The sequence below is a fragment of the Astyanax mexicanus genome, chromosome 15 (assembly GCF_023375975.1).
Source record: "Astyanax mexicanus isolate ESR-SI-001 chromosome 15, AstMex3_surface, whole genome shotgun sequence".
NCBI classification, from domain to species: Eukaryota; Metazoa; Chordata; class Actinopteri; order Characiformes; family Acestrorhamphidae; genus Astyanax; species Astyanax mexicanus.
The window spans coordinates 28,232,476-28,258,258 of NC_064422.1; the positions used below are offsets into that span (position 1 = coordinate 28,232,476).

Genomic DNA, 25,783 nt, shown 5'->3' on the forward strand with positions numbered 1-25,783 from the left:
TATGACCACAATAAGCTGTACACTCCATAGAGTTGGGCTTTATGGAAGAGTGGCCAGACAAAAACCTTTACTTACAGGCAAAAATAGGAAGGCTTGTTTCGAGTTTGCAAAAAGGCATGTGGGAGACTCCCAAACTGTATGGAGGAAGGTACTGTGGTCAAAATTGAACTTTTTGGCCACCAAGGAAAACGCTATGTCTGGCGCAAACCCAACACATCTCATCACCCCAAGAACACCATCCCCACAGTGAAACATGGTGGTGGAAACATCATGCTGTGGGGATGTTCTTCAGCAGCAGGGACTGGAAAACTGGTCCGAGTCGAGGGGAAGATGGATGGTGCTAAATACAGGGAAATTCTTGAGCAAAACCTGTTTACGTCTGTCAGTGATTTGAGACTAGGGCGGAGATTTACCTTCCAACAGGACAATGACCCAAAGCATACTGCTAAAGCAACACTTGAGTGGTTCAAGAGGAAACGTGTAAACATATTGGAATGGCCTAGTCAAAGCCCAGACCTTAATCCAATTGAGAATCTGTGGTCAGATTTGAAGATTGCTGTTCACCAACGGAAACCATCTAACTTGAAGGAGCTGGAGCAGTTTTGCCATGAGGAATGGGCAAAAATTCCAGTGGCAAGATGTGGCAAGCTCATAGAGACTTATCCAAAGCGACTTGCAGCTGTAATTGCTGCAAAAGGTGGCTCTACAAAGTACTGACTTACGGGGGTGAATAGTTATGCACAGTGATGTTTTCAGTTATTTTGTCCTGTTTGTTGTTTGCTTCACAATAAAAAAAAATGTTAAATGTTGAAAGTTGTATGCATGGTCTGTAAATTAAATGATGCAGACCCTCAAATATTCCCTTTGAATTCCAGGTTGTGAGGTAACAAAATGTGAAAAATGTAAAGGGGGGTGAATACTTTCACAAGGCACTGTATGTTCTTGTGGACTCTGAAAATTTGCAGCCCAAGTACTGTTTCATTCAAAAGTTTGCAGCTAGCCAAGCATGTGTTATTGCTCCTCCTACATTAGGAATCCCAGAATACACCAATATAGGCACAGTGGCATAGGAGAAAATTTACACCAAGCTCATAAGCTCATAGTTAAATTTTTTTGAAAATAGAAATGCGGTGTGACAAAATAAAAGTTTTAGGGTTTTTTTGGCAAAAATATAGTTGTTTAGACTTTAAATATGTTTCTAATTTGTTATGAAAGCAGCTATGTGAAAACTTTCTTCTACATTTTTAGAGATTATTTCGATCCCATTAGCAGGAAAGACAGCTAGCTGTCTCTAGTGTTCTCGTTCATCCAGTGTCCACAGCAATGCTTTTGCCGCTACTGAGAGGGTGACGTCCTCACATATGCACCATCCTCCCATACTCAGGAATTTATACTCACGAGTCAAACTCACCAAGTCTCTACAGGCAAGTATGCTAGTCCAAACTTTGTATACACTGTACAGAGAAACGGCTTCTGTCTCATTGTTGATGGCCAAAATCCTTTAGAAATATTTATCAGACTAAAGTGTGGTGGTGCACTGTTCTACTGTGCAGCAGGACCTGCACAAACACCCCCTACATTACAAGACAAAAAAAAAGTACTTTTCTTTCCTATAAAAAAATGTATGTCAGATGTTTTTAAAGGAAAATCTATACAAGCCTGATGTATTAAAATATAGCTTTCTGTGTATAAATTTAAACTATTAGTAAAATTCTCTTATTAACCAAACAGACCACATTTCTGGACCTTGAACTGGATACGATTTTCTGCTCATGATTTTTTTATGTTGAATCTGTACAACAACTTAATCGCATAACAAATATAAACTGGTCTGTAAGCTCTGGAGGGAGAAAAAAAAAAGGAGTGCTTCTCAAACACAATAAAACGTACAGTACCTCAGGGCAGCTCTATAACAGCAGCAATACAATATCAAAGCAAGGCTTACAACTAAATACTGTCGCTCTGAGTGTTGAAAGAGCTGGATCTGGCTTTTGTACAGAACCTGTCCCTTCTGCACTGTACTTCCACTGCTGCTTTTATTCAGTGCCCCACACTGGTTGCTGTGGTGAAGTGGTAGTTCTATTCATTGCTGTCTGGACCCCAACAACATGCTGACTGCACATTCTGCAGAGCCCGGCCTTACCTCACACACAAAAATCAAACCACTGCTGCAGCCTGACAGAAACATACGTAGGTTAATATCCACAGTTCCAGCCGCATACTAAGCTCCTTTAGTGGATTAAGATTTATGCAGGCTCAATGATGAAAAACATGAAAGAGAAATTCAAGCAGAAAACAACAACTAACCAATTCAATAAACATAATAAAAATACATAATATCTGTTGCAATATTATGAGAGACAAATCAGTGGCATCGTTTTTTTTAAAACTACAATTCAAAACCACTCCCATACAGAGTACAGCAGTTTGTATTAATAATAAATTGACCTTCATTTAGTTAAACTTGATCAAATCACAGTCGTTGTTAATAAAACATTTTTTTTTAACCCTTTGACAATAACACTTGTAAGAAACCTATTTTTTTCTTAATTGTTACTTTGTTATTATGTCTAAAGAGGAAATCTCTTAAAAATCACAAAAAATATTTGCCTGTTTTAGGAGACTATAAAATGCAACACATAAGGAACGGTACACTTTCTGTCAAGCTAGATCTAGTTCTTATGGTAAACACTGATGTTTTAAACAGTCAATGGACATTTAATGTTCTTATTTAATTATATTTTAAACACATAAACCAACCTGTAGGATATTCACACAGAGAAGTATTACTGTATATTATAATACACAATTTTATAATACCAACACTGGCATTTAGCACAGAAGGTCAGTCATACAGGCTGGTTCTCTATTTCTCAGCGTGACAACAAATGCATGTAAACAACTGTCCATGAGAAATAAAATGAATGTGTCATGATAAAACATACCACAATACAATAAAAAAGATCTCTGAACAGCTAAAAGTGAAAGTGTAAAAAACAAAAGTGTAAGAGTGATCAAGTGTACTTTTCATGATGACCCACGGCACAGCTTATATAAACACTCTGATCAAACCAGCCAGTTGCCAATTAATTTAATCTGCTGCTGTTTGTTGGCATCAGTGATATTGCTGAAGGCTAATTCCCATGTAATAACACACTGTTCACTGAAGGAAAATGTTCTGAGCAGATTTGTAAGGTTTTTTTTAAGTTAAACTTAAGATTTAAGTTAAGATTAAGTCATAAAGGTGAACAAGAAGCAAAGGTTCCCTAATTCTGGCATAAATAGTATACTTTCTCAAATAAATTCTGACATTATCTGTAATTGTACGTTACACTTTCTCAGTAATTAACAGTACATTAACTCCATTCACTCTCTTATATGCACACAGTTCCAACTTGCTTAAAAAGGTACTGCACCTGTCCTCAGTATCTTCACTGCTGTATTTCCTCTACAGTAATGAACAGACTAAACAAAACAAACTGCTACCAATCACACCACGCAGAGCAATGCCCAACCAATCAGTATGCAGGTACAGTATCAAAGAGATATAGGCCTAAGTGCACAACAAAGCAGTCTGTTTGGAGGAGAATGGGCAAATTCAAAATAACCGAACAATAACCCTACAAAAACAGCAAGCGGAGGGTCTGATCCGGGGCACTGCAGGGTCACAAAAACCAGAGCTAAGCCTGTGCTCACTGGTATACATGGAGGTAACAGTTCCTGAGATCAAATAATTGTAAAAATACCAAATAAAAATAAATAAACAATAATTAGTTATATACATATATACTCCAAATGGTGGAGTGTGCAATGCCGGTTGACCACATTCAGCCCCATCAAAGCTGCTGCTGCTGTTTAATTTAGCACAAGCAACTACGGCATCAGACATGAAAAACTAGGAGACAGTGGAGATGAAGAAAAAAAAAATGCTGAGTAAAAGCTAGCACATAGAGAAATCACAGTTAAAGTACATGCCTACATATTAAGATACTCCAAATGTTTGATTAAGTGATGATATAGAGGAAACCCTTGATGTATAAAGAATTATCACTTGACGTAATGTTTTTTTTTTTCTCCATTACAAACATGGATATTCTATATTATGAGACATGGTGTCATGCCTTCATTCCCTCAAATAACTATTTAGGGCACTGTATTTTTTTAAGAATGAAGGAGGAACAGAGCAAAATGTGGAGAACTATGAGCAGAATTAATTGTTTTTAAGCTTAGTTTAGCTTAGCTTAGTTTCAGTTCAGTTAGTTAGGTTTACAGTAGTTTTCTTTACTATTTTTTCAAAGAAATGTTTATCATTCTTTCTTTTTTACTAAGAACTACTGACAATTAATATAATAGAAAAGCACAGTCCTACATTAAAACAACTATAATAATACTAAAAATAATAGATTATGGATGGAAAAGGTCAGGAGGTCCAACACTATAACTAGAAAATGCCAGAAAAGAATCAGCAACAATAATAAATAATTAAATTCAGGCCAGGCTATAGAAGGCTGTACCATCTCCAAACAGATACAGATACAGATACACACACAGGCACACACACACACACACACACACACACACACACACACACACACACTTCTCCCCTCTCTCCCTCTGCATACCTGCTGATCCTGGGGAGGGAGTGTGTGATGGCGGGCAGGCCGTTGGAGACCGAGTAATGCACCAGCAGCAGAACTGAGAGAGAGACCAGCACGGCCGAGTTGATAACCACTGCTCCGCCAACGAAGCCGAACACAAACAGCAGCATGCAGCCCGGACTCATGGTCGAGGTTACCGTGGGTTACGGGCCGCCCTGCGCCCCCTGACACGCCGAAACAATCCCATCAGCATCGGCAGCCCTGAGAATACACATCCGCGCGCACCGCTGTGCGTGAGTGTGTGTGTATGTATGTGTGTGTGGCTCTGCAGCCTCTCAGCACTGTGACATCATCTGCTCTAACACACACACACACACACTCTTACACAAACACACATGCAGGGAGAAGCAGAAAACCGGCTTAGCAGCAGCAGCAGCAGCAGCAACTGTCTCCCACGGGTCAGACTTTTCACTATTCTGTTTTCTCCTCCCTCTTTCTTCCTGGTGCTGCCGTTCACTGCTACTGTCTGTCTTTCTCTCTCTCACTCTCGCTCTCTCTGCAGCAGCACAGTCAGTCTGACAGCTCATTCCATATGCTTCAGCTCCGCTCTACCCACAGCTCTCTCTGAACCTATTGGCTGAGACTGAAGAGGGAAAAACACAGTGTGAGAACTGACCGCAGGACTGCAGTGTCCTAATGCCCAGAAGACTCAACGAGTGACTGCTATTGATTATTTAAAGCAGATTTACATTTCTTTAGAACTAAAAACAAGCGATTTACTTTTGAATTATTTTTATATTTTTCATGTTTTACTCTGTGTGAATGTATACATTTTGATAATGGATATCTGAAGGCAAATAAACTAAATAAACACATATAATACAGTTCCAGTTAAATGTAGTAGATATATCATGCTCAATATCAACATTTTGATGCTCCACTGACTGTATTAGGAAGTTTTAGAATGCTTTTGTGATTTGTATAAAATCCTGAAATATCAATCTACTGCATTAGTCCTCCTTTCACTTCAGAGGTTGGTTGCGATATTCTCAGCTTGACAAAAAAATCAGCTATGTATGCAGCAATCCATAAGGGGGTGCTCAAAGTGTGATTTGCATTTACTGCAGTGGTGTAAAAGTGATAAATATACCACAGTTAGTTCCGACCCTGCAATGTGATTGGCTGAGAGGCGTTCTATAAGTATCTATAAATTTAACACCTTTCAGGAATTACTGAACACATTAATACTCAGTTGTATAACTCTCAGATCCTGTTTAATGAGACAGTCCAGTTCTCCATTTGAGCCAAAATGCTGTGAATTAATTTCACAAAACATGACATTTAAAGGCTTTTGATTTAATAACATCATGGTAAAAATAATCCCTTAATCCTCATTTTGCACGGATGGATCCTCCTCCCACTGCATTCAAAATCGTAGCTGTCAATGTTTCTGGATCTTGAATGACTATTTTTAGCAAACCCACATATTATCCTTTATTTATGGGTTGCTGTGTGGTGTGGTGTATGGGGAGCAGTGAGGTGTGCTTTAGACATTATAAGAGTAGTTATTATTATAGTAGGGTTCAGGCCTCTAAAGGTACACTATAGTGCCATCTGTGCAACAAGTCCATTCATGAAATTTCCTCTCTACTAAATATTCCATAGTCCACTGTGAGTGATATTATAACAAAATGGACTGGGAACTAAAGCAACTCGCTCAACGCAAAATAACAGAGCGGGGTCAGTGGATGCTGAGGCACATAATGTGCAGGAGTCTTCAACTTTCTTTAACCTGTTGCTACATTACTTGGTACGTGCACATAAGACTATGACATAGGCTACAATGTAGGGTACAAGTGGTGACTCGTAGGCTGCGGCGTAGGTTTGACACAGAAACATAAGTTACTTCAAAAAATGGTTTTCAGCTTGTTAACAAAAGCATATGCACAGCGCAGCAGTCCATGAATTTGTATTTACAACAGTGATGTTAATGTAAAGTACACTCCATACCTGTAGGGGAAGGCAAGAAGCATCCCAATGAATCAATTCTGACAAGCAGCTGCTTTAAGATTCTGTGCTTTTTCTTTCCAATTAAATATATGTGGGGTGGTAATTTATAGAGAAGTAGATTTAGAGCTTAAAACAATAGTTTTTAAATAAAGGCAGATATAAGATTATTTTCACAACATAAGGGAGTTAACACAGAAATACAAACGCAGCACCCATCAAGTACATACACCAAACCGCACAGCACCCACAAAATAAGCAGTAATAAAATCAACACTGTTGCGGCTGCACTCTGAGATGATATCACTGCTGTGGCAGGGTCTGGCTACTGGTTTAACACTTCCACTCTATTATAGAGCTGCTGCGTGAGCTGCTCCACTGCCCTTCACTTCATTACCATCAACCAGCGGATTTTCTCAATCTGCCTCCGCTTTCCCCTTTCTCTCTCCAGCCGCTGCACACTCCACTGTGGAGAGATGCTGCTGACCTACATTCAGAGATGTGGGCAGCAGCAGTGTGCACATTTTTGTGCGCGTCTATTTAAGTGTCTGTGTGAGTAGCCTACCAATCTTTTTGGCACACACTGAGCCTGAAGAGCCCTTCACATCAACATAGTAAGTCACGACTGACTGCTGCAATTAAACTGTAATGAAACTGCTAGGTTTTATACAGAACATGATGACACTCTTGGCAATCAGAGAGATCTTCAGCCAAAACATGGCCGTCACAGCATGATTTAAAATGTATGAAGGTTCACAGTCAGCCCTACAGAACAAGCTATTTAAAACAAATCTTTAAAAAGATCATAGACAGCTGAGGAGAGGGTTATTTCAGTAGGTATGGACCAGTCTGAAATAAAAAAAAACATGTTCACGCCATCACTAGAGGTGTATAAATGTATCAATTGAACCACGTTTTTATTTTTTGCAATACTGTATATATTTTCAAAACACTATTGGGTTTTTATAAGTTACTCAATACTAACCTATTTTTCATTAGTTATTAATTAGTTTACTTGTTAAGATTGTGGAATATTTTACTGACTCCCTCTACAGGAAGGCCCAGAGCAGACTGTACTTCCTCAGAAGGCTTGGGTCCTTTAACATCTGCCAGAAACTCCTGCTGATGTTCTACCAGTCTGTGGTAGCCAGCGTCCTCTTTTACGCTGTAGTGTGCTGGGGAGGCAGCATCAGCAAGAGGGACGCTGGACGACTGAACAGGCTGGTGAGGAAAGCTGGTTCTGGGTTGGGACTAGAGCTGGAGTCCTTAACACCACTGGCAGAGAGGAGAGCCCTCAGCAAGCTGCTGAACATCATGGACAATGTTCACCACCCTCTGCACAGCACCATCACCAGGCAGAGGAGCTCATTCAGCGGCAGACTGCTGTCCCAGTCCTGCTCCACAGACAGACTTTGAAAGTCTTTTGTCCCTCAGGCCATAAGACTTTTCAACTCATCTCAGCACAGCAAACTGAAGACTCTGTGACACCTTTTCTTTCCAGCAATTCTGGCCACACCATGGACATACCCCCATCTATGGTCACACTATCTTGCTGATGCCCATAACACTATTTTTATAGTTCTACCCTATTTTGCACTAGTAGTTCATTCACTAGTTCATTCATCTACTGTTTACGTATCATTTGCACTGCTAAATTTAAATTATTATATAACTGTATTTGCACTTTCTGTATGGCGGACATCAGTTATCCTTATACTTACTTTATGCACATCAACTGGTGTTCGCTGTCTATTGTGTTCAACTGCACTACCTCCATTTTACATCACACACACACACTAAAGACTGTACTTTTATAATTTCATTTTATTTTTTATTTTGTTGTATTTATATGTATCATTTATATTTTTTTATCTTTTTGTAACTTTGTGTACTATACACACCTGCTGCTGGATGTCAAGAATTTCCCCTCGGGGATCAATAAAGTATCTATCTATCTATCTATCTATCTATATATCTGTAACCCATGCATCACATTCTTGCCAACACACAACCTAAATTACTGCATTTACTGGAATATTTTTTTCATTATTGTTTTGCCTTGAAAACCACCTCTATGTCTCTAAAATGAAGATATCAACATACAGCTCTGGAAAAAAAAAGAGAAAAATGACCACTTTAATTTCTGAATCAGTTTTTCTGATTTTACTATTTATGGGTTTATGTTAGAGTAAAATTAACATTGTTGTTTTATTTTATAAACTATGGACATTTCTTCCAAATCCAAATTAAAATAATGTCATTTAGATGATTTAGACAAATAATGCAAAGAAAACAAGTTCATACTCAAAGTTTTAAGAGTTTAGAAATCAATATTTGGTGGATTAACCCTGTGTTTATGCATCTCCACCAGTCTTACACACTGCTTTTTGGATAACTTTATGCCACTCTTGCTGCAAGAATTCAAGCTGTTCAGCTTGGTTTGATAGCTTGTGATCATCTATCTTTCTTTTGATTGTATTCCAGAGGTTAAGTTGTCTCTTTTTTGCCCAGAGCTGTATGATTGAAGTATAGATTTGCAGCTTTAAGAAAAAAAACAGGTTTTAACAATAATATTGCATTACTATTTAGGAATTACAGCCTTTTACATAGCCCCACAATTTATGCAGACTCAAAAGTACAAGTTAAAAAGGAACTAGGTTTTGGACTGCACAAGTACCTAGCAAACATGTATATTACCTGGACCTCTCTGTGACTGTCAATCTGGTAGTGTGAAAAGGTTACAAATTAAAGTTTAGCAATTAGATACATTAAATAAGAGTGCAAGACATGTGAGAAGGAAGTTGAGTATGGAGTTATTCTCATACAATATCTTTTCCATTTGTTTTGATTACAGTTTTTATATTCATTTTGAAATTGCATCAAATCAGGTCTTATATGTGTCCTTGAGACAAAGCATGTTTTTCGAGAGCAGACAGACTCATTGTGAGTTCCTCCTGGTGAAAGCTGCGTGAATGTATGATGACTTAATATTTATTTACTTTTTGATTTAGTCTGATTCTTCATTCTGTATAGCTGCTTCGTGACAACATCCATTGTAAAATGTTCTATATAAATAATTTTGATTTGATAATAATTCATGACACTGTGTTGATCAGTTGTGTAGTGTGCAAACTACAACATCTAAAAAAAGTTTCCAATTACCACAAGTAAGAAAAGAGCAACGATCTGGAAACTCTGACAACAAGATGGAAAATGCAATTTAAAGAAACACAGCTAAAAACATTATGTGAGCTATTTCTGACTGTATTTGTACATGGAATCCAACTGTATTATTATTTTTTCCCCCTTCTGATACCCAAGCCAGCATTTAAAGGTGATGTCTGACCTCTACCAATACCTGGTTTCAGATTTATGCCATCTCCATTTGCAGTCATCCACTGTAAGTCCAATACCAGATCAATAATCCAGCTCATCTGTCTGTCTCTCTGGTGGTCGTTCGTTTGTCTATTAATCAATTTGTTTGTTTGTGTTCCTTTATTCGCTCGTCCATCAAAATGGACATGCCATGGAATCGGTGTGTACTGCCTGACTAGGTGCAGACTGCAGTAAAGTGAATTTTACCTTGTATAACACCAACTGCTACCAACTGCTACAGGGTAATGCTTAACATCAAACACTTGGACACCGTATAAAATGCAGAAATTTACTTAAAAGATCGGAATAGACCCGCTAGTCTAGGTATGTCCGTCAATGTCTGCGTAAATCAGAGCACGAGCTTATCAACAAGTACGTTATCTACCAACCAAACGAAATGGGCGAATAAAGGGTGGTAGACCAAAACTACTATAGCTGCAATACATAGCCAACTTAACCAAGTGAGACACTGCCAACAGTCATCGAAATTAGTACTGCAGCAAGAAACAGGATGGAATGGAGCAAACTTGTTGACTCCTGCGAATCCAAAATATTTGACTGATGATGATGATGATAATGATGATAACTTCATTGATTTTAGAGAGCTAACAGCGGAGTTTAAAACACCACCTGTATATGCTGAAGAGTGTGATTAGTGCTGGGCGGTATGACCAAAAATGTATATCACTGTACAATTCTGACAGTTTCAGGGTACATCACTGTATTTTTATTATTATTTATTTATATATATTTTTTGCATGACAGGGCTTTTATATATGCAGCTAAAGAATGTAAACAATAGACCTTAAAAAGAGATACACAAACAACTTCAACACGACTTCCTTTACAAAACTAAATGTTTTAATAAATAGTTCAAGCTATTTAAGGTCGTACAGTATTAAAATTAGCCACAATTCCCTTCTTTCTCCAGTTCACAAATAACTTGCATTCAGTTCAGTGTGTATTTATATTATCCTTCAAGCTATAGTATTAGTATATTTAAACAGGGTTACAGGTACTGAGTTTTATGTTTTAGCACTTGCTGAATAAATGATTCTGTACTCTGGCGGGTTTCTGGGCTTGTCTGGGGGATAAATTGCTGTTTTCAGGCAGGATGGAGTAAGGGACGAGTGTGATTTAGCTGCTAATATTAACTTATGCCGTAGTCCACGCCTATCCAGAGCACAGCGCGTTTATACTTCTCCGCTCTGCAGGTTAAACCGCGAAGGCGGTAATTGGGGAGGCTACGCGGCGACAAAGCAAACAACAGCACTCCATTTACCGCTAAACACATCCAAACATATTAGTAAAACACTTACAGTCTTATAGACGCTCGATAAACAAATAGCAATGTCCGTTGTACAGCCTTGAACCATCCAAAACTTCTCCGCTAATATCCTTCCACTCCTGCTTCTCCTCAACTCTGGTCCAGGTGGCGCCAGTGCTTGGTAATTGCTGGAGCGTTCTGATTGGTGCTTGAGCAGAGAACTATCTGACCATGGCTGTGTCTCAATTCAGGGGCTGCATCCGTCGAAGGACTCATTTGAAGGCCGATTACGTCACCGCGGTGCGACTAGGCTGTCCCATTACAGAGACTCCTTCGAATGTGGCCGATGAATGCAGCCTTCTTGTCCTCGGAAATTAAGGATGCACCGGGTGTATCCTTCACAGTCTACAGTATCCCAAGATTCATTGCGCGCCGGCTTATTTTAGCGCGAAAAGGGCGAAGTCAGCAGAGGAGTCGGCTGTATTAACCCTTTCAGACCCCGCGTCCACTACAATGAACAACTTCATGTTTATTATTATTATCTTTTTTTATTGCACAAAACACTGATTGTAGTTTATAGATATATAAATACTTATAGATATTATAAATATTATTTATATATTATATAATTTATATTATTTAGTTTATATATATATATATATATATATATATATGTGTGTGTGTGTGTGTATAAGTATTATTTAGTTTATATATGTAGTATGTTTGTTGTTATATGTTTTTAGTTTATATATATATAAATACATATATTTATTTACATCAACTAAATTATATGTATAAATATTATATTATATATATAAATTAAATTATATATATAAATTATATATAACTAAATAATACTTTATTCTAATTTATTCTCTTTTTTCCAACTTCATTTTAAACGCCCTTTTATTTGTTTATGTTCAGTTCGACCGGTTCACATTTAAAACAAGTATTTGCACAGTTAATTAACCTGGACTTAATTAATTTGGTATTTTGTGATCTGAAGCAAAACTAGATCAAAATCTCTGGCTCATTTCTCAGCTCTGACTTTGGTTGTGGCGGGTAGAATCTCAAACAGGAAACAGCAAATACTCCGCAGGGTAGACTGTCCCATTTCAGTAGAGCCGCTGCAGCCTACCCACCCTTCAAAGGACACACATTCGTAGACCGCGTCCTTCGAAGGATGCAGCCCCTAAATTGAGACACAGCCAGTATTTGAACACAGCGTGTTTCTTTGGGGGCGCTGTTCTACAGTATGGCGCAGCGGTATGGCGGAATGTGAAAAGTGCATATCGGTTAAAAATTGCGCCAAGCACTAAGTGTGATTCTGTCTTTTCTTAATGCTGCATTTGTGCTGTATCAGATTGTGAATGCTAACAGAGAGGACTGTCATTCAAACTAAGCCAGGGGTGTCCAAACTACAGCCCGCGGGCCATTTGCAGCCCGTTTCCTTTTTTGAAGTGGCGAGGTATATTAAAAATAAAATGAAAGTTGGCCTGCAGGTTTTTATAATGTGAGATTCAAAGTGTAAAGGCTAGGTGTCAGAAAACAGGCCAAAGAGTCTATATGCGGTGAGAATGCCCAGATGTAGCGCGGGAAACAGACCAAAGAATCTACATGCGGCGAGAATGCACAGTTGTAGTGCGGATAATGGACCAAAGAGTTTTTATGCGGTAAAAATGCACCGTTGTGGCGTGGATAACGGACCAAAGAGTCTATTTGCGGCGAGAATGCGCAGTTGTGGCGCAAAAAACGGACCAAAGAGTGTAAAAGCGGCGAGAGTGCGGAAGTGCAGAAATCAGGCCAAAGAGTCTAACTACTCCAAAGAAATGAAAAATGGACAGCAAATGCAGAAAATGTCAGGCATGTTGAGAAAATGACTATTTGAGTTTAGAGGCAAGTGTGTATGTTTAATTGGTCATGAATCAGTTGCCTAATTAGGGGTACAATATTAAGAGACATTATGAAACAAAACATCCAGTAAAGTAAAATGGTGTGACAGTAATCAAGAATATGTATTATTATAAGTACCGTATTTTTCGGGCTATAAGGCGCACTTAAAATACTTATTTTGTCCCAAAAATCGTCATTGCGCCTTATAATGCAGTGCGCCTTGTGTATGGATTTTGCTTGTGTTTACTGACCTCGATTTTATGTGGTACACGGCGCTCTGTTGTGCAGAATTCCTCACCCACGCCAGAAAAAGATCCCCCTCTTGGGCTAGCGCGCGGTTACCTTTGACTGCCGTACTGCCTCTCGGCTGTGGCTCAGGGTAGCTAGTTTCCACTGTAGCTCCGTGGCCAGAACAAGGTGCCGGTAAACTTTCCTTTCCACCCGTTCTGGGGTAATAGCACAAACTGTTTCTTTTTAGCGCCCACTTCTAAGTAAAGTTAACCTCTTAACACGCGCTGGCCCACCGGCGGGCCAGAAATATTTAATATTTCATAACTGGCTGTGTTTCTGAATAGTTATGAACAGTTACAGGTTCAATATAGACATCCAATATACCATTTTAAAGCTTAGAATCTCTGCTTTTGAGCTATTTAGCCTATTTAGCGGAATATCCTTTCAGAAAATAAACATTTAGGGCGAAATATGCCTTGGTTATGATTTTAATAATTCATAACTCTCATATTTGCGTTTATCGTTCGTCCATATTTCATCAAATGCGGTCATGTCATACACCATTCGAACCGTCTGGCTCTCCGGATTCCAGAACTGTGCTTTTACTGTAGGATGTATGTTTCATGAATTAAAGCTGCTTCAGAGCGCATGTTTCCAGTAATAAAAGGCTCTCCTTTTGTCCTGGGGTAACCTCCGGTCACTGCCGCCACCCCCCGAACACACACCCGCGCTCAGCCACAGGTCCTACCTTCAAAACGCGTCCAGACTAAAGAGAATCCATCAATCCAGTCTCCTGTAATCCACAGTTATATCCAAACAGCGCTGGAAATCACTTCATCCAGAAATGAAACTTATCCAATCTTTATCTCTGTTTTAAAACCGTTTTATTCACCGAATTCGGCACAACACGCTATTATAGTCAGAAGCCTCGCGGAGTAATGCGGTACTTGCTGTGCTTCAACATAATATTATGGTCTGTCGGAGCGTTGCGGCTACCGTTGTCAGGAGCGTCGCGGAGTAATACGTACTTGCTGTGCTTCAACATAGTAATATTATGGTCTGTCGGAGCGTTACGGCTACCGTTGTCAGGAGCGTCGCGGAGTAATACGGTACTTGCTGTGCTTCAACATAGTAATATTATGGTCTGTCGGAGCGTTACGGCTACCGTTGTCAGGAGCGTCGCAGAGTAATACGGTACTTGCTGTGCTTCAACATAGTAATATTATGGTCTGTCGGAGCGTTACGGCTACCGTTGTCAGGAGCGTAGCGGAGTAATACTAACTGTGCTTCAACATAGTCTTACGGTGTGTGTGTAAGGACCGTGAAATGGCTCCAGTTAAGAGACATGCTTAAGAGACATTTAGTGCGCCTTATAATCCAGTGCGCCTTGTGTATGGACTAACACTAAAAATAGACCGTTCACTCATCGTGCGCCTTATAATACGGTGCGCCTTATAGTCCGAAAAATACGGTAGTATATTTCATTATTTGTTTTATTACAGAGTCTGTGGCCCGTGACTGCACATGTATTTCTCCTTCTGACCCCCAACAAAAAAGTTTGGACACCCCTGAACTAAGCTGATTAGAGTACTGTGTATCAACAGTATGGACTAACGGAGGAAATTAGCAGAGGTTACATAGGTAGCTTACTGGATTAGCGTTTCTGCTAACCATAAATCAGGTTGATAAATCAACATGAGCAACCACAAACACTCAAAACACACTCAAAACAAATTTGGAACAAAATGAAAAAATGGAATCGTATAAGCATACTGAAAAATCAATTTGTGAAAACGTTACGCAAACTGCAGACATGTTGGCAGGTTGATTTTTGGCATTTGTAAACTGATTCAGAATCATCCACATCCGAATCAAGAAGCGTCTAAGAATCGAACATTTTCCCCGACCCTACATGGTATACAAAACAACACTCACCTATGCTTGCTCAGAGTGCCAGTGTCTGTGGCTTCTCCTCCAGCATGTTGCTGCTGCTGCGTTTTGGTACGCTCCAAGTGTTCCATGTAACTGTGAATCATCTGTAAATGTAAAAGTAATCAGTTAGCATGCAGTTAGCCATGATTTTCCCCCTGAGGCAGTTTTCTGAGCAAGATTTGCCCTGAACTGCTCTGGACGCTGGAGGGCTGTTGCAAGATCAGCAAATCATTGTGGATGGTATAATTACAGTAGATACTTGCTTTCCAGTTCACTTTATCTTAAAACTAGAAAACATGTGTTAACTAGTCATCACACTTTACACTTCATAGTCTCCCTGGGAAAGTCTATGCCAAGAGAAGAGAATCAATTTAAGAGCTTATTCTTAAATTCAGGAGGATTGTGGACTTTTTCTTTGCTGTGGAATCCTGGACTAGCTGTTCATCCTCTCTTAATCAGTTTTGTCTACATGTTTTGTGAATAATGTACAGAAGGTTTAGAACCATGTAGGAGGTGTTAATTGAAGTCCAGGGTACTGAATACCAGTAATGCAACCCACCCAGTCCTTGTATTCTTGGTGTGAACATTTGTCCATATTCATGTAGACTTTTGGCACGGGCTTATCAGGAGTGTGCCTCCATGCTCCTGTTTGTGATAATCAAAGTAAATGTGTAGCAAAGAGCAGGATGGTCTTATGCTGTCCAGTCAATCTCCAGTGAATACATCTTATGACCAATATTAAAAATGTTCACAATTTGCAATAAAAACGTGTGATATTGCAACATTCTTTTAATTGTTTCTTTGCCATTTTTACACAGACACTAAACATGCTGCACTTTAGTTTTGTGGTAGATATTTGTTGTTTCATTGTTTTTTTGTGATTTTAGTTTTTGGTCTTACTACGTGTATATATATATATATGTATATATATATATATATATATATATATATATATATATATATATATACATATATATATATATACATATATATATATATATATATATACATATATATATATATATACGTATATATATATATATACATATATATATACGTATATATATATATATATATATATATATATATACATATACATATACATATATATATATATATATATATATATACATATACATATACATATACATACACACACACACAGTCAACAAAAAAAAAAAAAAAAAATATATATATATATATATATATATATATATATATATATATATATATAACCATAAAATAAACACAAACTAAAGGGAAATGTAGCCATAATCTGGTGTTTGCAGTAAAGTTACAATAAGGAATCACAGGGTTAGTTGCTGATGTTTATGTCTATGTATATAATATGCATATTCTTATGCATATGCTTAACAATAAAGCCCTTTTATACTGGTACTATTTTAATTATATATATATAAACGTTATGGCATATGCCAATTCTACATACTCACCTCAGTGTGTCTTTGATGGAGGGCATTGTATTCTTTCTTCAGTTCTGCTTCTCTTTCTTCTAATCTTCCAACTGAATAACAAACAAGAAACAATTTTCCACAATTAGTATCTCATTACCATGGATCTGGCAATCCACAATTTTTGAGATTTAAATTTTTTATTTATTTATTTATTTTTTTTTTTAAGTTTTCACTTTATTCAAATAGACTCATCAGCAGTGAACTGACCTGACAGACATGTGCCATCAATTGTGGTAACATTAAAAAGCCACTAGGGGTCTCTGCTGCAGCACCGATCCAAGAACAGTAATTCCATGAGCATCAATTAACCTCCCTCTGATTCTAAGAATGCCTCTAAATGGGCAGTAAGACAGGAGGAAGGCTGAAGGCTTAAACAACACATTAACCTAAATGAATGGTTCAGAATATGCTTAGAGAAGTGTTACTTCTTCAGTGCTGACAAACTGGCTGAGCTAACTAAAGAAATGTTGCAGTTTCATCAGGTAACACAAATATTTTATACACACTCTGATCTCTCCTCTTACCCAACACTTTACTATTAAAGCTAAGAGAGACATACATTATCAGGAAAAAATGACACAGAGTTTTCTTTCTCTTTAATATTGAAAACAATATTAAATCTATACAGAAACAGAGCTATACAAATCTATACAGAGCGCAGACCAGCTCTCGGACGTCCTGGCCGACATTTTCAACGCGTCCCTCATCCAGGCAGCTGTCCCCACTTGCCTGAAGACCGCCACCATCATCCCGGTCCCCAAGAGCTCCACAGTGACAGGTCTGAATGACTACCGGCCAGTAGCCCTCACTCCGATAGTCACAAAGTGCTTTGAAAGACTGGTTCAGACCCACATCAAAGCCACAATCAACATCACTGTGGATCCACACCAGTACGCATACAGGAAGAACCGATCCACAGAGGATGCCATTTCCTCCGTGGTCCACACTGCCCTGACCCACCTGGAGCAGAAGGATTCCTACGTTCGGATGCTCTTTGTGGACTTCACATCTGCTTTCAACACCATGATTCCTCAGACACTGATAACCAAACTCTCCTCACTTGGACTGAGCTCTTCCCTGTGCAACTGGGTCCTAGACTTCCTGACCAACAGGCCGCAGTCTGTGAGGATTCACAACATCTCCTCCCCCTCCATAATCCTCAGCACTGGCTCCCCTCAGGGCTGTGTGCTGAGCCCCCTCCTGTTCACACTGCTCACATATGACTGCTCACCTCTCCATCCAGGCTGTCATATTGTGAAGTTTGCGGACGACACGGCAGTGGTTGGATGCATCACGAACAGAGATGAGTCCAGCTACAGGCAGGAGGTGGAACACCTGGAGGATTGGTGCAGAGAAAACAACCTCTGCATCAATGTAAAAAAGACAAAGGAGATGATTGTGGACTTCAGAAGGGGCAAGCATGCCCACCTCCCCCTGCACATTGGAGGATCTGCGGTGGAAGTGGTTGACAGCTACAGGTACTTGGGTGTGCACCTGACCAGCAACCTCACCTGGAGCAACAACACTTCCACTCTGGTCAGGAAGGCACATCAGCGGCTCTACTTCCTCAGGAGGCTGAGACGAGCTGGACTCGGGAGCGCAGTCCTCACCTCCTTCTACAGATGTGTGGTGGAGAGCGTCGTGTGCTCCAGCATCAATGTGTGGCATGGAAGCTGCTCTGCTGCAGACAGGAAAGCACTGCAGAGGGTGGTGAAGGCTGCACAGAGGATTGTTGGAGATAGCTTCCCCAGCACCACAGACATTTACACCTCCAGGTGCAGGAAAAGGGCCACCTGCATCAGGAAGGATCCCACCCACCCAGCACACGCACTTTTTGTCCCACTCCCCTCAGGCCGGAGGCTGCGGAGCATTAAGTGCAAAACAACAAGACTCAGAAACAGCTTCATTCCGGAAGCTGTAAGACTCTTAAACTCCACTTAACAAACACACTGCACTGACACCAAGGACAAATTACTGTTTACTGTTTACCAACATGGTCACTTTACTTGCACTGAGACACTTTATCTCCACTGCTCTAATTCACATTATTGTGCTGCTATAGCACACTTGCACTCTGGACTTCATGTTGCTGAACCTTTCTACTCTCTATTTTATTTATCTATCTATTTTGTATATTCTATTTCTTTTATTGTATTCTTTTTTTTATCTATATATCTATTAATAACAGCTCTTTGGGTGTAAAACTGGATCGTGAGATCACAATTCCGTTCCACCTCATGTACCACATGTGATGCGAATGACAATAAAATCTCCTTGAATCCTTGAATGGAATTATTTAGTGAATAAAAAGTGTTAAACCAGAATATGTTTTTCACTTTAGATTCAGACAGATGCGGTCACTTTTGGTATTTTAATCTCAGGGTCTTCATGAGGGAGAGTCAACCTGAAATAGGTTTCTCAGCATCTTAAAGGAGTTTCTGAAGGTGCTAAAAAAATAGTTGTAGCTTTTTCTTCACGCTGTGAAGCTACAGCTCGTCCCAAACTAGGGTTTAGGTCAGTGGATTGTGTGACCCTTAATTGTTTATGTATTTATTCTTAATCTACAAAGAGCGTCTTTCTCAATAAAGGAGACTGGTACGGTATGCCACATCACTTGCTTTGAAAGTTGTGATTTGAGTTGGTCATGTTTCACCTTCTGCTGTACGTTTAGCTGGAATCTGTCTAATAATCTTATCCAACTTATGCTAGCAGTGCTCAAACATGCCTCAATTATTTGAGTTGCTGCCCCTCCCCCTGCATTAGCTCCACGCCCCCACTTTGGGAACTACTGATATAAACAATCCCACACTGTTAGAGATAATAACTGGGACTCTACAATGACCTTAACACGTGAGATCATAATGACACTACAACAGACTATTAGTTCCTACTCCAGACAAGCATGTCTGCACGTACAGAAAAACAGAAAACGCCATGCATGTGTGGAATGTTATTAAACTAAACAGCTGAAAGCTCAGTTTGCATGGAATGTGTAGCCCTGCCATGCTTTCTCCCCAAAACAAGAACCGTTCTCAAATATTCACTACTATTCAGCACTTTCATGTAACTCTGCAGACATCAAATAAGGAGCATTTCACACTGTATGAGACAGCTTGAGAAAACCCAGTGACCTGCTTTTAATTACATTAGACAAGGAGAACAGGGGAGCAGAGGAAAGAGAGAAAACGTGTTTCTAGAACTATTGTGTGGATCACTCCTTAGTTTATAATTCAGATTTGTAAAACTGTATTAAAAGAGCGTCAGGAACACGTGACGAAACTAGTCTTCAGGCAGAGTGAGGTTGAGGTCAGCAAAGATACAGTTTAACTACTTCCTAGGTTGGGAAATATAAGTACAACCAAGCCAAGCACTTAAACTAATTCAAGATCTTAATTTATTGGATTTCACATTGATGAAGATATCCATTTTATTACACATTAAATTTGTTGTGCAACTTTTGAATCCCTATGTTGAACACTGTAAATTATTATAAATTAGTAACGTTCAAGCAAGTCCCGGTAGTGGATGGCAGATGGGTGGGACATTCCATTTTCGAAGTTTCTAAGCATTTAAAATTCCTCAATCTACAGTGTCACATGTTCAGGAAATATATCAGGGACATGACCACCAACTGTACTGTCCACTGTGGGTGGGAACATCCCAGATGTATTCATTGTATTGTGACCGGCAGCATTTGTCTAGACTTGTCTGTGCAAACATACAAGCGAAAATTGATTGAAAGAGGCCCCACACGCATATCCTGCAGGTCAGTGCAGTGTCCTTCAGCTTGCATGGTATACTGTACACAACTTGCCAAATGTCATGGAACAGTAAGTGTTCTGTGACTTTTTGGCAAGTTGCATACAGTTATAACTTCAGTAGATTAAAGTAATATAAAACGTTCAGTGATTGGTTTGAAACTGCAGGCTTCTGTCACACCTATAGACCAAAATTCACTGCCATGTTAAGAGCATTTATGCCACTAAGATTATGATTTAATATTACATTATAATGCAATAAGGCACTGCAGTTGGAATCTAATATTTGTAAAATATTCTGAATACCTGCAATTAAGTGAAGTGAAGCTAAATAATAGAATCATTCCCATATATTGTACAATAATTTTAAAATGCAATTATAGTGACGGACAATACCATGATATTATAGCGCAATATTGATTAATAAACTCAATTCTCATATAATGCCTTATCCACTCTGTGAGCATTATAAGTGCAGTTCTGCCATCAGTATGTTGGGAAGCAACACTAAATAGACTTTAAAATGGGTTAAGTAATCAGACAAAAAAGCTGATTCACAAATGGCTAACTAACTACAGGAGAGTTACAGCGGGTAACTCCTGATCCTGATCTATCAAATTAAGCTTATTTATTTCACTCTTACAAATGTTCTCATCTGAAGAAAACATTTAAAGAACTCACAAAATAGAAGGATGTGTCATTTGCTGTGAGCAGTTATGCAATGTGCCACCCACCTGAAAAGCAGCTTGGCAGTAAACACAGTCATCCTCCCATCATGTGGGGGAGTTTAGCAGCCCTGCAGGTATTATCCAATGCAGCCCATTCTCAGTCAACACAAAACATTACCAGGGACCATTTAACAATGTATAGGACCAGATAAATGGAGAAAATGTGTCTGTTTAACCCTCCTATTATGTTGCAGGTCAAAATGACAAACTGACCTGGTTAAATAAAAAAAAATAATAAAAAATATTATTTATCATTTTTAAAGCGTTAAACCTTTTATGCTGGGCTTATTTAATGTATTAAGCACATTTTTAGAAAATTAACAATAATGTTAGCAACTGGTTGGGTCAATTTTTATAGAGTGAATTTTGTGCCAAAAGTTTTACACAAACTTTTATTATCCAATCAAAAATGTAAAAATCAACAGGTAAAATTGTATGTTGCAAATTCAAAAGAAAAAAATATATATTTATATATACTTGGTTACTTTATTATCCTTATTATGCAGATATTTTAACAATTTTGTCGGTCTTTGCTTTTATTTGTGTTTTTGTGAATTTTCTGTGGATTTTTCTGAAAAAGACTTTTGCATCTGGAATTTCTCGTTTGCTTCTGCTTCCAATCAAAACCCCTGTCAGTTTTGCAGTGATCAGTCTACAGGTAAAGAAATGAAGAGTCAGGGAGCTGATAAACCTCTACTGTGAAGTGAAACACTCACTCTGGTCTGCATAGTTCTTGGTCTTGAGCTCCATCTGTCTGGTCTGAGCCTCCAGAAGCACCACCTTGCTTTGCAGCTCCTTCCTATCTTGTTCCTGTGCGTCTTCATACTCTATATACCTCTAGAAGAACACAAAACACACAGCATCTTCAGTTTAACACTCAATACAAGGAGAGTCAATCTTACTGAATCACCGTGTAACACTTTGGAGAATGGTTTATTGCATTGTGGAACCTAAAATGTCACCCATTAAATTTAATTATTGGCAGAAAAACTGAGAAAATACAAGTGGCTGCATTAACACACAGTAGCAGTATAAAAGTAGTCCATGAAAATTAGTCTAGGTAAAGTAATTAAAGAATTTGTGAATACTAGTTCTACTCAAATGGCATTGAATTGATGCACCAGGTCACACAAAAGAATATTTAATCCTCACTCAGTACCTAAAATTAACTACACAGAGCACAGGGAGGTCTAACTGGTTGACCCTGACTATTTGTAGCTATACACACCAGCAACTATACACGTGCTAGTCCTATATATGATCTTCACTAATTTAATTATAAAAAAGAAACATTTAAACTGTCTTTTAATTTTTTTTTATTTATTTAGACTGTCCAGAAAACCAAGCTGGATTATTTTGTCTTTAGAAGTTTTTTTTTCTCAGCTAATCAAACCAGCAACCTTACATGCCATCTACTAACTTCCATTCTGCATAATTTTCAAAATTCAGGTGTCACATCACTTGAAAATTGTCTTAACTTTTTCTGCAGCATCCAACGGCCCTGAGACCACCTGTGCATTTACCACAGTGGTATTACCAATGCCACTGGATGGCTGAACACACTTGGAGGAAAACAATAACTGCCAGTCAGCTAATAAAATAAATCCCGGCAAACTACATGGCTGACACAATGTCCTGAGAACTGCAAGATAAAGTTCTGAGAACTGCTTCACTTTTAGCAAACAATTTGTCTGTGTTGTCTTTTAAAGGTTCCTGGGTAAATGGGACTTTCTCCCCTCATCAATCCCATTGTGATGCTGGCTGACATAGGTGTCTGTAGAATGATGGATCAGATTTGATTGATTACTGATTATTGATTATTGTGTCGAGAACATTGCAAGTGATAGGTGGAGTCCTAGTGAGTGGCTTGGGTGTTTGTTTTCTGTTGATTTACTTATTAATCTGTTACTCCATTTATTTCAGTTAATCCACCGACCCAAAGAGCATCATCTTGAGTGATGGCTGGAGAGAGAGGGCCATACTACCCACCCAAAGAGCAAGGCCAGTTATACGCTCTGAAATCAGTCTTTATGACTAAAGTCAACAAAAGCATGGATCATAGCTTTCACCTGGATTTGTCTGCTGAGATTATTTATGAGGAAAGGCTAGGCGTGGGCTTCCCCTGAGATTATTTGCACTAAATGCAATCTAAGTATAGCACTATTTGCTGTGAAAACAAAACAGTTTCGCGGCTTCCCTTATCTTTACCCACCTAGCTACCAAATCCAATGACGACTTTTAATAAATGTTTATTAAAATAGATTTTAATAATTTAAACCTTTATCGTATGATTTTTGGGGAGGAAAAACGTATTTCACATCTTTTTTAGAAACTTGAATTACCTAACAATTCCCTATCAATAAAATTAATTTCAAAGAATGAACTAACATCATAGTAATAAAACAAAACAAAAAACAACACAGTTATAGTAAGTACATGAAAACAAAATTGAAAAATTAATATATGAAAAATATGCTTCTCTACATTTTATGCAAGTAAACATTTCATTTTTGTACGGTTATTTCTATTTATAAAATGTAAAAAATAATATTTATTTCACGTATTGCTTTAGTTTCTTCAAGGATGGCAACAGCAGCACTAGAGATTTTTTTTTTCTTTTTTTCAACCCTTTTCCTAATTGTACTGCACAGAAAAATATGTTTAGGGCCAATATAAAAAAAATGTTTTCTTGACCATGTCATAGAGGTCTAAAAGCTGTTAAACTGCATCTTACTAAGGGTCATACACCGAGTGTAAATGAGGAACAAAAACAACACATTACATTCTCAGTGAATAATCATGAGGTAACAGTCCCTCTCAGTCAGAATGACATCTTTGGCGACGTGGGTTTAGCTGCATGCTAACAGCTGCTTGTGGATTTCACCATGATCGCGTCAGGTTTCAGTGACTCACTGCAGGCGTTAGCCTAGCATATTCATCCCTGTTTAAAACCTTCTGACCAAACCAAACGCCTGGGTGTGCAGGCTGGAGGAGAAACCACAGAGAGAAACAGCAGTTAGGATTCTCTTACCAAACAAATGATATCCAACAAACTGACCTGCCTCACAGGTGCAGGGTCACAACAGTAGTTTAACTAATAATGTTAATAATAAAGAGGTGTCCTTGTATTTAAAGAACATTTCAGCGGGTACAGAAACATTTTTAGGGAACTGAGGAATAAAAGCAAAAGTCACAAAACACACAATTAAATACATACAATTAAAAATGACCGCCAGTGATCAGCACTTTTGTTGGCCTGGTGCTGGTGTTCTAACCTTTATAACTGAATACCAGAGCAACATACAGACATTATACACATATCGTATCAAACAGCAGAACTTATCATATCTAACCAGCACAGTAACACACAATCTTAGAAAACAGTTAGCATCCAAGCTAACACCCTCCAAACCTTAAACAAACTTTAAATGAAAGGTTAAAGCCTGTGACCCTATAATGGGGCTCTAGAATATTACATTTCCATCACCAACAAGTCATATGGACTCAGGTGCACAACAAATGCAATCTAACATCTGAAGAACCCTTCAGCTCAACTCTTTATATCCTGATACAATCTCCCAACAGGGCAGCTGACTAAAGTATTATCATCACCTGAAAAACAGATCTCCAGAGAGAAAGAATAAGTGCATTCTACAGTTTATTCAGTTTAGTTAATGACAGAAAGCTTTTCTGCCATGGGCTGTTACTTCAAAGACGCGTGACGCACAATAAGCATCTGTGTGAGGCATCTTATGATCATAAAGCCCACAGTCCCCATATCCTCATACACAGGCTCTGTGGCCCTGATGCCTTTAGCCATTAGTGCACAGTGCAGCTGAACCCTCCGTTATAGGAAGTTCACAACAAGGGACAAATATTACACAAATAAGCCATGAAAATAAAATTAGAAAATTTATAAAAAAAACTAAATAATTCATCATAGAACTGCACTGTTTTACTGTATCTGCAACAAAACAACCCAAGTGAGCTTTGTGTTACTTCTGAGTGGGCAGAAACTGATTTCATGAATTTCAGACTGCAGATTCTCTACTGAAATTGTAGCTCTCAACATTCAATTTAGCATGCTTGCAAATTAGAAGCATTCCATGCCCCAGCAACATGACACGTTTGTGTTTTGCTTCAAACAGAAAAAAATTCAAATACGGATTAAGGGGGTTAGTGTGCAACAAGCAAAACTGGCCAGAAAAGCCACTGACTTAGGACTGTAGCAATTAACTGTACAAAAATCTAATAAGAGCATTAGCTCTGTGGGAGCCATGTGGTGGGGTCTTACTCCTAAAGACATTTGCAGAGATTTAAAGGATCAATTAGGAAAAGCCAAAATAGTGCCTCAGCCAACGAAAGATTAGGTCAAAGCTTATGAACTGAGCACAAAGTAAATGCACTGTATTTTTTGGTAGAGCTAATGGTATTGATCTAATGTTCTACTGTAGTTATGGTTGAGCTGCAAAATATTGGGGGGAAAAAAAGCATTACGAAATTTTGTTGTTCTGCTAAA

At 38.6% G+C, this 25,783-nt stretch overlaps 1 protein-coding gene across 6 annotated transcripts in view; it reads right to left on the minus strand.

Annotated features, from left to right (window-relative positions):
- The window catches only part of spag9b (sperm associated antigen 9b), a 64,182-nt gene that overhangs the window by 27,216 nt on the left and 11,183 nt on the right, over positions 1-25,783 (minus strand). For 3 of the 6 annotated variants that reach the window (XM_022667879.2, XM_022667877.2, XM_049465169.1), the window contains exons 2-4: positions 21,981-22,101; positions 16,758-16,828; positions 15,307-15,407 (exon numbers count right to left, since the gene is read on the minus strand). In XM_022667879.2, the coding sequence (XP_022523600.1) occupies positions 15,307-15,407; positions 16,758-16,828; positions 21,981-22,101 (293 nt within the window). Of the gene's footprint in view, positions 1-4,622; positions 5,187-11,299; positions 11,497-15,306; positions 15,408-16,757; positions 16,829-21,980; positions 22,102-25,783 lie in introns of those variants that run through there. The other 3 variants (XM_049465172.1, XM_049465170.1, XM_015607852.3) reach the window with 3 other exon arrangements.